Source organism: Syngnathoides biaculeatus, chromosome 22, assembly GCF_019802595.1.
Source record: "Syngnathoides biaculeatus isolate LvHL_M chromosome 22, ASM1980259v1, whole genome shotgun sequence".
In the NCBI taxonomy this organism is placed as follows: Eukaryota; Metazoa; Chordata; class Actinopteri; order Syngnathiformes; family Syngnathidae; genus Syngnathoides; species Syngnathoides biaculeatus.
The window spans coordinates 3981871-3995201 of record NC_084661.1 but is presented as its reverse complement, the minus strand read 5'-3'; the positions used below and the strand labels follow the sequence as shown (position 1 = coordinate 3995201).

At 41.8% G+C, this 13331-nt stretch overlaps 1 protein-coding gene across 3 annotated transcripts in view; it reads right to left on the bottom strand.

Annotated features, from left to right (window-relative positions):
• mtr (5-methyltetrahydrofolate-homocysteine methyltransferase) overlaps positions 1 to 12155 on the bottom strand; it is a 147042-nt gene extending 134887 nt beyond the window's left edge. For all 3 annotated transcript variants that reach the window (XR_009793502.1, XM_061809516.1, XM_061809517.1), the window contains exons 1-3: positions 11999 to 12155; positions 4197 to 4408; positions 1528 to 1617 (exon numbers count right to left, since the gene is read on the bottom strand). Coding sequence is in view for 2 of the 3 variants with exons in the window: in XM_061809516.1 (XP_061665500.1) it covers positions 1528 to 1617; positions 4197 to 4408; positions 11999 to 12032 (336 nt within the window). In the remaining variant the exon portion in view is untranslated. The remainder of the gene's footprint in view (positions 1 to 1527; positions 1618 to 4196; positions 4409 to 11998) is intronic.
• Between the last annotated feature and the right edge of the window lie 1176 nt (positions 12156 to 13331).

Here is a 13331-nt window from a genome sequence, read left to right as displayed (position 1 = left end):
AGGGACAGGGAAGATGGTTGAAATTGATGGGAAGATGAATGGAGCCAAATACTGGACCATTCTGGAAGAAAACCTGTTGGAGTCTGCAAAAGACCTGAGACTGGGACTGAGATTTATCTTCCAACAGGACAATGATCCAAAACATAAATCCAAATCTACAATGGAATGGACCACAAATAAATGTATCCAGGTGTTTAAATGGCCAAGTCAAAGTCCAGACCTGAATCCAATCGAGAATCTGTGGGCAGAGCTGAAGACTGCTGTTGACAAACACTCTCCATCTAACTTCACTGAGCTCTAGCTGTTTTGATGGGAAGAATGGGCAAGAATTTCAATCTCTCGATGTGCAAAACTGATAGAGACATACCCCAAGCGACTTGCAGCTGTAATTGCAGCAAAAGGTGGCGCTACAAAGTATTAACGCAAGGGTGTCGAATAATATTGCACGCCTAACTTTTCAGGTTTTTATTTGTTAAAAAAACGTTTAAAATATCCAATAAATTTTATTCCACTTCACAAATGTGTCCCACTAGTTGTTGATTCTTGACAAAAACCATTAATTTTACATCTTTATTTTTGAAGCCTGAAATGTGGCGAAAGTTTGAAAAGTTCAAGGGGGTGGATGTAAGATGACACAAGGATCAGTAGCTCAGCTCCCTGCATGTATGTTCACAAGTCACAACCAAAGCTGGGTGTTCGAGAGCTTTCTGAAAGAATTAGGTAGGTGATGATTTATCTTTTTTTTATGCCCCCCTTTCCTAATTTATAATCAGTGACGACGCATAGTCCCTGGGTGAATGTACTGAGTCAACCTGAACCTCATGGATGGATCATTTACTGAATGAGGAAGCACTTGAATGAATTGAACGAGTCTTTTGAAAGAATTGATTCAAATGATTCAGTATACTCAGTAGAACTGCCATGCCCATCATGAACAATGCGGTTGCACATGAGACCGCCACGGAAAAATATTGACAGTTACATCCGTGGTGGACATGTGGAATGGATCTAGCTGCCAGTGTTGCAGGAGGAGGAAACAACTTCAACACCAACACCGACCCACAGGAAAACCCTTAAATATGTCAGCCATGCTTGAAACTCCTCCATTTTTGCCAAATGTAAACAATTCTTCAAGGCAGAATATTATTGCCACAGGGATGTAAAGACTTAATGCTGGTTATAGAAAACGCTTGATTTCAGTGGTCCCTGCTGAGGATGGCAAACCAGGTATTTGGTGTCGGGAGCCATTACATTTCCACAAAGGGCCAGGCATCTTTGAACAGTATTTTTTTCCTGAAATGAAATCATTATTGAAAAACAGCATTTTAAATCCATTTGGGTTATAATTGTCTCTTTAAATTTGTTTGATAATCTTATACAAAGGAGGGAAACGATATGAAAATGCAAGAGTTTGAGAATGGGGCCAATACTTTTCCACAGCACCCTAAGTCAATATGTGCAAGCGTCCCTTTCTTTCTGTGGACTTGACCTTTGTTTGAGCTACTCAAACGAGAAATTTTCCCCTACCTTATGTGCTAGTCCATAATCAGCCTGAGCAACAGACGTGCTACTGAATGTGTTGGTCTCGATAATGTCTGCACCAGCCTGCAGATATTCCTGACGTTAAAAATCAAAACATAGGTTAGGTACAGATGCCTGGTAGAACTGTTGAAAAAGATGTACAACAAAAAATACTCATGCATGACCAGTCCTATTATAGCAGTCAGGATCCTTGCTCATATACAGAGAAGAAAATAAGTATTTGAACACCCTGATATATTGCAAGTTCTCCCACTTAGAAATCATGGAGGGCTCTGAAAATTTCATCGTAAGTGCATGTCTACTGTGAGAGAGATAATTGAAAAAGAAAAATCCAGAAATCGCAATGTATGATTTTTTTAGTGATTTTTGTGTGTAGGAATAATTGTGATCATAATTATCATACATCTGCTTCCAATAAAGAAATGATTTGCTCTGCTCTAGATAACTTGGCAGCCTCCGAGCAGGAGATAGCAAGAACAAAAACATCTAATCATCAGAACTGTTACAACTGCTGCCTGTTAAAGAAATGACCACATGTGTATTCAGCAATCTTCCACACATAAACACGCACATGAACAAACATGTACACCTTGTTTCAAACTGTTTTGCTTGTCATCTCCTTTTTGTAACATCCATGTAAATAGTAAGTTTCTTTCGGCTTGTCCCTTTCGGGACAGCGTGTCATCTCAGATGAACGCACATATATGTTTGGCACAATTTTTACGCCGGATGCCCTTCCTGACGCAACCCTTCTCAGGGAGTGGAGGCCCCAGTGGGATACGAACCCACAACCCCTGGTTTACCAAACCAGTGCTCTAACCACTGAGCTACGGGGCCTTTCAACATCCATGTAAATAAGGGGCGCAAATAAGTATTTGAGCACCTGAGAAAACAATGTTAATATTTGGTACAGTAGACTTTGTTAGCAATTACAGAGGTCAAACATTTCCTGAAGTTGTTCACCAGGTATGCACACACTGGAGGAAGGATTTTGGCCCACTCCTCCACATACATCTCTAGATCAGAGTGGTTTCTGGGCTGTCGCTGAGAAACACAGAGTTTCAGCTCCCTCCAAAGATTTTCTATGGGGTTCAGGTCAGGAGACTGGCTCGGCCATGGCAGAACCTTGATATGCTTCTTACACAGCCACTCTTTGGTTTCCTGGGAGTGTGCTTTGGGTCATTGTCATGTTGAAAGGCCCAGCCACGACGATCTTTAATGATCTGACTGAGGGAAAGAGGTTGTTCCCCAAAATCTCAAAATACATGGCCGTGGACATCCTTTCCTGAATACAGTGCAGTCGGCCTGTCCCATGTGCAGAAAAAGATCCCCTAAGCATGATGCTACCACCTCCATGCTTCACGTTAGGCATGGTGTTCTCGGGATGGAACTCATCATTCATCTTCCTCCAAACACGGTTGGTGGGATTATCACCAAAAAGTTCCACTTTGGTCTCATCTGACCACAAAATCTTCTCCCATGACTCCTCTGTATCATCCAAATGGTCATTGGCAAACTTAAGACAGGTCTTGACATGTGCTGGTTTAAGCAGGGGAACCTTCCGTGCCATGTATGATTTCAAACCATGACATCTTAGTGTATTACCAACAGTAACCTTGGAAACGGAGGTCCCAGCTCTTTTCAGGTCATTGACCAAGTCCTGTCGTGTAGTCCTGGGCTGATTCCTCACCTTTCTAAGGATCACTGAGACCCCACGAGGTGATATCTTGCATAGGGCTCCACTCCGATTGAGATTGACCATTATGTTTAGCTTCTTCCATTTTCTAATGATTGCTCAAACAGTGGACCTTTTTTTCACCAAGCTTCTTGGCAATTTCTCCGTAGCCCTTTCCAGGCATGTGGAGTTGTACAATTTTGACTCTGGTGTCTTTGGACAGCTGTTTGGTCTTGGTCATGTTCCAAGTTTGAGTCTTCCTGATTGTATGGGGTGGACGGCTGTCTTCATGCAGCTAACGACTTTACACGGGTGCATCTGATTCAGGATATGACATGAAGTGGAGGTGGACTTACAAAGGCGGACTAACGTGTCTTTGAGGGTCAGAATTCTAGCTGATAGACAGGTGTTCAAATACTTATCTACAGGTGTATCACACAAATAAATCGTTTAAAAAAAAAATCATACATTGTGATTTCTGGATTTTTCTTTTTAGATTATCTCTCTCACAGTGGACATACAGCTACGATGAACATTTCAGACCCCTCTATGATTTCTAAGTGGGAGAACTTGTAATATAGGAGGGTGTTCAAATACTTATTTTCCTCACTGTAAGACAACGTTTACGGTGGTTGCAGTTCGGCACCTGGAAATTTAGCTATCTACCTTTATTTTCTCTACTGTTGGCTGTTTTCATGGTGCTTTTTTTGCCCTTTTTGGTAGGAGAAGGGAACCAAGACAAAAAAAAACAAAAAACACTTACTGCCGATATACATCCCTACTTACCCAATACTTTTTGGGGTGTCGAAAAAAAAACCCCTCCTTTTTCAATGCATTTATAACTGTGAATTACTCATGCATTTTCGCAATTTGTGGTCGGCCCTGGTCCCTATCCCCCACCAAAAGCAGGGTGTACTGTACTAACAAAAAAAATTTGACAGTTGCAACAAAGAAAACTATATTGTTTTAGAGAAGTTACCTTGTGAATTTTGTAGATGATATCTGGCTTTGTGATACTTAATAGGTCATTGTTTCCTTTTAGAGGCAACTTGTGCTCTTTAAATTCATCCCCCCGGAAATCATTCTCTTGGAGGTCCTCCAGCTGGATCATAGTTCCCATACCCCCATCCAGAATCATGATCCTCTGCTGCAACAGTGCCCGCAGCTCTGACTCAAGGAAACATCTCCTTCCTGGAAATTAAATTTAATGAGACAGATCAAGGGGTAAGATAAATTTAGCACAAAAACGATATGTTTAGGGTAAATTATTATTTGCAGCAATACTTCTTAGCAATAAAACTCGGGCCACTATAAAGTTTCTTCATTTCCCTTTTGGATAGTGTCACATTTGTAAGGAACATGCTTTTGTGGGAGGAACAGCACATACTGAATTTTGGTTGCACTGATTAAAAACTTACAAAATCTTCCTCACAAAATGAAAAGCTTATTCTGCTGTTGCCAATGACTTTTGTTTTGAAGTCTCGGTAACCACAGGCGGTCACAGACTCTGGTCTGACAGAGCTGCCATGACTGCTACTGTCAAGCCACTTTATGTTGGTACCGGCAACACATGCAATGGAATCTGAATGCGGAAGAAAGTTATGTTCAGTGAAGACCCCAAAAGGCATTTGAAATTAAAAAAATGTGGCAATGAGGAGAGTGTTATATTGATTGCTCCACTGAAAATAAAAATGCTGGAGACAGTGAAATACGAGGAATAATGCTTGTTGTCATTGGAGGAGATGCTCTATGCAGAGATATTTCAACATACAGACCCTTTCCACAAATGTAGAATATCATTAAAAAGGTTATTTATTTCCATAATGCCATTCAAAAAGTTAAACATTCACAGCCAGTAAATTCACCGACCACAATTTAATCAATTTCAAGTATTTCTTTATTTTTACAATCTGGAGACCAGTCACAAGCCCGGATAAATGCAGAGGGTTGCGTCAAGAAGGGCATCCGGCGCAAAACTGTGCCAAACACAATGAGCATTCATCAAATGAATCCCATACCGGATCGGTCATGGCCCAGGTTAACAATGTCCGCCCCAGGCACCATTTACCTGCAAGGCGTCGGTGGAAATTCAGCTATTGTGAGTCGAAGACAAAGAAGAGGATGAAAGTGGCTTAGTCAGCAGAAGAAGAAGAGGAAGGCACAGAGCCTACAATTGAGTGTTGGAACCTTGAATGTTGGGACAATGACCGGAAAAGCTATGGAGTTGGTTGACATGATGATTAGGAGAAAGGTTGATATATTGAGCATCCAAGAGAGCAGGTAGAAAGGTCGTATGGCAAAGAGTTTAGGAGCAGGGTTTAAATTATTTTACCATGGAAAAGATGGGAAGAGAAATGGAATAAGGGTCATTTTAAAGGAAGAGCTGACTAAGAACGTCTTGGAAGTGAAAAGAGTATCAGAGAGAGTGATGAGGCATGAGGAAATTTGAAATTGAGGGTGTTATGTATAATGTGATTAGTAGCTATGCCCCACAGGTAGGATGTGACAGAGAAATGAAAGAGAAATTCTGCAAGGAACTAGATGTAGTAGTTCTGAGCAGCCCAGACAGAGAGAGTTGTGATTGCTGCAGGAAACAGGGGCGATGAAGAAGACATGGGTAAGCACAGCATCCATGAAAGGAACTTTGAGGGACAGATGGTGGCGGACTTTCAAAAAGGATGAAAATGGCAAGAGTGAGTCCTTTTTTCCCAGAAGAGGCAGGAACATAGGGTGACCTACAAGAGCAGAGGTAGAAGCACGCAGGTGGTTTATAGTTTGTGCAGACAATGAAATCTGAAAGAGGTTACTAACTGTAAGGTAGGAGAGTGTAGCTCAGCATAGGATGGTGGTGTGTCGGATGACTCTGTTGGTGGGTTGGAAAATTAAGAAGACAAAGGTAGAGCAGAGAACCATGTGGTGGAAGCTGAGAAAGGAAGAATGCTGTGCGGCCTTCCGGAAAGAGGTGAGAGAGGCTCTCAATGGACAGGAGGTGCTCCTGGAAGACTGGACTACTAAAGCCAAGGTGATCAGAGAGACAGGCAGAAGAGTACTTGATGTGTCTTCTGGAAGGAAAGAGGAGAAGGAGACCTGGTGGTGGAACCCCAAAATAGAAGAAGTCATACAAGGAAAGAGATTAGCGACAGTGAGAGGACTGAGGAGAGGCGAAAGGAATACATTGAGATGCGACGTAGGACAAAGATAGAGGTGGCGAAGGCTAAACAAGAGGCATATGATGACATGTACACCAGGTTGGACACAAAAGAAGAAGAAAAGGATCTCTACAGGTTGGCCAGACAGAGGGATAGAGATGGGAAGGATGTGGAGCAGATAAGGGTGATTAAGGATAGAGATGGAAATGTGTTGACTGGTGCCAGTAGTGTGCTGTATAGATGGAAAGAATATTTTGAGAAGTTGATGAAGAAAATGAAAAATGACGAAGAGTAGAAGAGGCAAGTGTGAAAGACGAGGAAGTGGAAATGAGTAGCAAGGGGGAAGTTTGAAAGGCAGTTCAAAGGAAAAAAAAATGGAAAGGTAGTTGGTCCTGATGACATACCAGTGGAGGTATGGAAGTAATTTGGAGATGTGGCTGTGGAGTTTGTGACCAACTTATTCAACAGAATACTAGCGGGTGAGAAGATGCATGAAGAATGGAGGAAAAGTGTATTAGTTCCCATTTTAAGAACAAAAGGGGACTTGCAGAGCTGTGACAACTGTAGAGGAATAAAGTTGAAGAGCCACACACAGAAGTTATGGGAAAGAGTAGTGGAGGGTAGACTGAGGTGAGAAGTCAGTATCTGCGAACAGTATGGTTTCATGCCTAGAAAGAGTACCACAGATGCATTTTTTGCCTTGAGGATGCAAACTGAAAAGTACAGAGAAGGTCAGAAGGAACTACATTGTGTCTTTGTGGATCGAGAGAAAGCCTACAAGGGAGTACCAGGAGAGGTATTGCATGCAGAAGTCAGGTGTGGCGGAGAAACATGTTAGAATAGTTGAGACATGTATGATGGGAGCAGAAGAATGGTGAGATGTGCCGTAGGCGTGACAGAAGAATTTAAGGTGGAGGTGGGATTGCATGAGGGATCAGTTCTGAGTCCCTTCCTGTTCGCTGTGGTAATAGATAGGCTGACAGATAACGTTAACCTGGAATCCCCTTGGACCATGATGTTCGCAGATGAGGCAGGCAGGTGAAGGAAAATTAGAAAGGTGGAGTCATGCACTGGAAAGGAATGAAGATTAGCTGAAGTAAAACAGAATATATGTGCGTGAATGAGAAAAGTGGAGGAGGAAGAGTGAGGCTACAGGGACAAGAGATAGCGAGGGTGGAGGACTTCAAATATTTAGGGTCAAAAATCCAGAGCAATGGTGAGTGTGGTAAGGAAGTGAAGAAATGGGTCCAAGCAGGTTGGAACAGCTGGCAGAAGGTGTCTGGTGTGTTATGTGACGGAAGAGTCTCTGCTGGGATGAAGGGCGAAGTTTATAAAACAGTGGTGAGGCTCGGCCATGATATACGGATAAGAGACTGTGGCACTGAAGAGACAACAGGAATCAGAACTGGAGGTGGCAGAAATGAAGATCCTGAGGTTCTCGCTCACTGTGAGCAGGTTGGATAGGATTAAAAATGAGCTCATTAGAGGGACAGCCAAAGTTGGATGTTTCGGAGACAAGGTTCAAGAGTGCAGTCTTCGATGGTTTGGACATGTCTCGAGGCAAGAGAGTGAATATATTGGTAGAAGGGTGCTGAGGATGGAGCTGCCAGGCAAACAAGCGAGAGGAAAACAAAGAAAAGGTTGATGGATGTTGTGAGGGAAGACATGAGGACAGTGGGTGTGGGAGGAAGATGCACGTGATGGAAAAAGATGACACGCTGTGGCAACCCCTAACGGGACAAGCCAAAAGGAAAAGAAGAGTTTATTTTTACAGAAATTGGGCTTTGAAGTCATAAAACCCATGAAATCATGAATTCAAATAATTGGAACACTGTGAAGAAAACACCCCAAATTTTGCAGCCAATAAATATTTTAAACTGAGTGTCACAAACTAATCATCGATGAAATTCAAAGTACTGGCACAGGTTTCCCCACGTGTCATTAAATTGCTTCAGTTTCATTCAACCATCATTTAACCATCATTGATTCCATCAATAGGATGAGTCAGCCACAGACGTTCATCACTCAGGAGGAACAGTGCTCATGTCCAAGCATATTAAAAGAAAGACTGGAGAAGACAAAATGTGGTCGGAGAACATGCAGTCACGCGATCGTTCTGAAGTCCAGGGTTCAATCATCTGTGTTGGGTTTGCATGTTCTCCCCGTGCCTGGGTGGGTTTTCTCCGGGCACTCCAGCTTCCTCCCACAACCCAAAAACATGCAACACTAGTTGGGCACTCTAAATTGCCACTAGGTGTGATTGGGAGTTTGAGTGTTGTCTGTCTCCATGTGATTGCGATTGGCTGGCAACCAGTTCAGGGTGTGCCTTGCCTCGTGCCCGTTGACAGCTGGGATAGGCTCCAGCACTCCCACTACCCTTGTGAAGGTAAGCAGCTATGAAAGAAACAAATATATAAAAATTATCTAAATTGCCGGTAGCTACGAATGAGTGTGAATGTTTTTTTGTGTATATGTTCCTTGCGATTGGCTGGCAACCAGTTCAGAACCTCACGGCCGAAAATGGCTGGGATAGGCTCCAGCACATTCACAATCTTAGTGAGGAACAGTGAGGTCAATTAGATTAATTTTTCTACAAATTGTCAGATAAAATGGTTTTGGAGACAAAAGTTGCAAATTGCCAGACAAAATGGTGCTGCAGAGTTCATAATTCATTCTGCTGCTACCATCATGAGTTACATCATAAATAAAGACTGGTGAGCCCATTCCAGAAGCAGCCAAGCAAGCTCAAGCCGTGACTTTACCTGCACCATCCTTCACAGATGAGCTTGTGTGTATTGCATCATAAGTAAACCCTTTGTTTCTTTCTCCATACGTTGGCCTTTCCATCACTTTGGTCGCTGTTAATCTTGGTCTCTTAAGGCCATAAAATTTTGCTCCAAAACTTTTGTGGCTCATCTCTTAACTCTGCTAAATCCAATCTGGCCTTCCATATCTTTTTGCAGATGAGTGGTTTACATCTTGTTGTATGACTTCAACATCTCTTCGATGTTTTCTTTGCACAATGGATTCTGATACCTTTACTCTGCCCTGTGGAGGTTGGCAAATCATTTGTCTGGCAATTTAAAGAAAAATGCATCCAAACTAATCAGGGCAAGTGTGATCATGCAACTTGACAATGTTACAAATCACTACCAACACAACAAAGAACTTCATTGGAGGGGAGGTGGGGGGTGTAATCCCAATAGAACATGCATTTTACCTCTTGAAGAGAAGACTTAAATGGGAAAAATCCCTAAACAAACAAGAACTGAAAGAGGTTGTAGTAAAGGGCTGGAAAATCATTTCAAGTAGGTAACGCAACAGTCTAGTGAAGTCAATGGGTCTCAGGCTTGATGCAGTTATTTCAAGTTTCAAATCATTGTCTTTCGTATTGGCCATCTTTTCTTTGCCAAAGTATCATGACTGATAGGTGTCCAACATAAATGGTCCTAGAATTCCTATTTAAAGAGTCAGTGACAGAAATATGGAGAATATTCCTGTCACTGACTCTTTAAATCAGAAATATCATCCGATGAGGTCCAAGACTACCATGCAGGTGGATGTGGTGGTCGTCCAACCTAAAATCTAACACAATCCTATGTAGGTTAAACAAGTGAAAAATAAAAGCACGTTAAAAAACAAATAAATAAATAAATAGATGGATAAAGGCTTCCATTCCGCTTATCCTCACTAGGGTCACGGGTAATTGGAGCCTATTCCAAATATCGTTGGGCAAGAGACTGGACTGGCTGCTAGCCAATTCCTGAGCACATCCAAATAACCAACCACTCACACTAGCATTCATACCTACAGGCAATTTTAAGTCTTTAATTAACCTACCACCCATGTTTTTGGAATGTGGAATGAAATAGGAGTATCCAGAGAAAACCCATGCAGGCACAGGGAGAGCATGCAAACTTCACACAGACAAGGCCAGGATTTGAACGCTGGTCCTTGGAACTGTGAGGTACATGTGCTCACCATACATCCACCGTGCCGCCCATATCTAATATACATCCATCCATTTTCTGAGCTATTTTTCCTCACGAGGGTCGCAGGAGTGCTCGAGCCTATTCCAGGTATCATCGGGCAGGAGACGGGGGAACACCCTGGACCGGTTGGCAGCTTATCGCAGTGCACATGGAGACACACAACAGTCGCACTCACACCGAAGGGGCAATATAGTGTCTCCAAGAAATGCATGTTTTGGGGATGTGGGAGGAAACCGGAGTACTCGGGGAAAACCCATGCAGGCACGTGGAGAACATGCAAACTCCACACAGGAGGGATATAAATCCCGATTCTCAGAACTGTGAGGTTAACGCTCTACAGCTGCGCTACCGTACCACCCATACCTAATACAATACAGATAATTATTCTTAGCTAAAATAGCATAAAACATTCCTACAGGGGTCATTTTACCGACTTTGGAAAAGTGTTGGCTCCAGTTGTTCAAGCACTTAATGATTATTTAATCAAATGTAATTCATATCTTTACATGTTTTCATTTTCTGCATTTAGAATGTGTTCCAAGTTTCCTCTCTTTTGAAATTTGGAAAATAACTTTCTTTCAGCTTGTCCCGTTAGGGGTTGCCACAGCGTGTCATCTCAGATGAAGGCACATATTTGTTTTGGCACAGTTTTTACGCCAGATGCCCTTCCTGACGCAACCCTTCTCGGGGAGCCGAGGGCCCAGGGAGACATGAACTCACAACCCCTGGTTTACCAAACCAATGTTCTAACCACTGAGCACTCTTGAATAACTTCAATCATTTTCCAAATTTCAAAAAAATTCGGAAAATGATTGAAGTTTTTCAAAAAAACTCAGTTTTAACCGCCCAAAAAAGTTGGTACTAGTCAGCAAAGAGTTTCAACATTAGGTCAAGTGAATAAAGCAAGTGCTTCTGTAGGTTGCAATGCATGTTTAGTTTTTGTTTTTTTTGGGGGGGGCAGTTTAAAGTAAAATAATTGTGTGTGGACTCCCATATATATATATATATATATATATATATACTGTATAGTATATATATATATATATTATATATATATATATATACTGCATAGTATATATATATATTTTTTTGTAACTTTTTTTACTTATTCACAAGTAACTGTAGATTTGCGGCTTGGAAAATGGACTTGAGTCATATTCTTCAAAGGTAACATTACTGTACTCTAGAGGACAATATTTAGGTACTCTACCTAACTAGTCAAAATTGTTCTAATACTTAGCACGAGAAAATTATACTTACAGTATTACCCTGGAAACTTATTTAAAATTTACGTCTTCTCATACTCATATCGTGTATCATGGATTAATCTTTGAAAATGTACATATAAACCACTCTGCATAGGACGAGAGGTCTATGTGAATACAAACAGTTTGGCGCTATCACACTGTACAGTCGCGGGAGTGCAACTTTGGTCCATCCAAATGAAAGGCAACCCTCATTCTACTCTACAGCTCACAACAACATTGCTCTGAATTGCATTGGAACTTAAATGTTAAGTTTTTAAGTTCTATCTGTTGTACTGCATTTTACTGTAGGCTACCGCCATAGCTTTCTGTTCCACGTGCGTGCTGATAGCTAATGGTGGCATAAGCCAGTGCCCGTGTTTAAAATACAAATACCTGTGTCTTGGAGTGCATCGTTGGTTTGAACCATTTTGGCATAATCAGGAAACTTGGCCAGGGTAAACTGATTTGACGACACGTCTCAATTCTACTGTTGAGAGCTCATTACGTAAGAAGACAGTCCCAAACATCATCGTCAACTAAGAATAACTTCCTGTTTCATTATTTCAAAATAAGATAGCGGGTTGATGAGACAAGACCTGGGAATTTAGGGGAGATCAAATTTCCGTCACGTGGTCAGTATTTTGGAGGGACATGATTTTTGTGTTTAAACGAGAGTCGAAATCTAAAGACCAGTAGACTTGATTGGTGTTGGTTTGTTTATCAATCAAGAGACTTTATTCATTTTAGAGTTACATGTAAATGCAAAACTGAGTGGTAAAATATGGACAAATGAGAGACTTTGTATGCAGTGACAGAAACATGACATAATGACAACGTGGCCACCAGAAACAACGATGATCCCCTACAGTGCAATGGTCTAATGACATTAAGAAATGAGTAATCAAGCTTAACATTGTATAAAAATACTATCCATAATTGATTAATATCCATCCACCACCTGCTGCCGCTTTTCAGGGTTGGGACACGTGGGTAGGAGCTTCAGCAGGGATACCCAGACTTGCCATTCCGCAGCCACTTCTTCCGGGCGTTCCAAGGCCAACCGTAATTTGTTATGTATGAGGCGCAAAATTTTTCCGAAATATTTTCAAAAACTCAATAGATAGCTTTAGATAAAAAGAAGACTCGCCCCAAAATTATAGGAATGGAAGCACACATTAAAAGTTAGTAGATGAGGGTTCAGTGTTTTTTTTTTTTTTTTTTAATGCCAGAGTTATCTACAGATTTCACCAAGAATAATCTCTAAATTGGAAAAGTATTATCAAAATTCCTCTCTTGCTCAGACATTCCAATGAGCCCGACTGGAAAACTGACAATCAGTCAGCGTTTGCCATGCCTGCAGTGCTTGCTGTTGTGATACCCTATTGTTCGTGGATACATTTTACCGAACAGAGAACGTCCACTATCTGGCACTGTGGCTGATTTTTGTGAAAAATAATAACAAACAAACAAGTAACAGTACAAACTGTTACTGGCCTTCTGTGCTCATCATGGATTGTCCATAACAAACACAATGTTCAGGCATAACGGTGTTCACATGTCCACCTGGCACCAAGACACCCTAGGTCGCAGTTCGATGATCGACTTTGTGGTCGTGTCATCGGACTTGCAACCACACGCCTTGGACATTCGGGTGAAGAGAGGGGCGGAGCTGTCAACTGATCACCACCTCATGATAAGTTGGCTTCGGTGGTTGGAGAAGATGCCA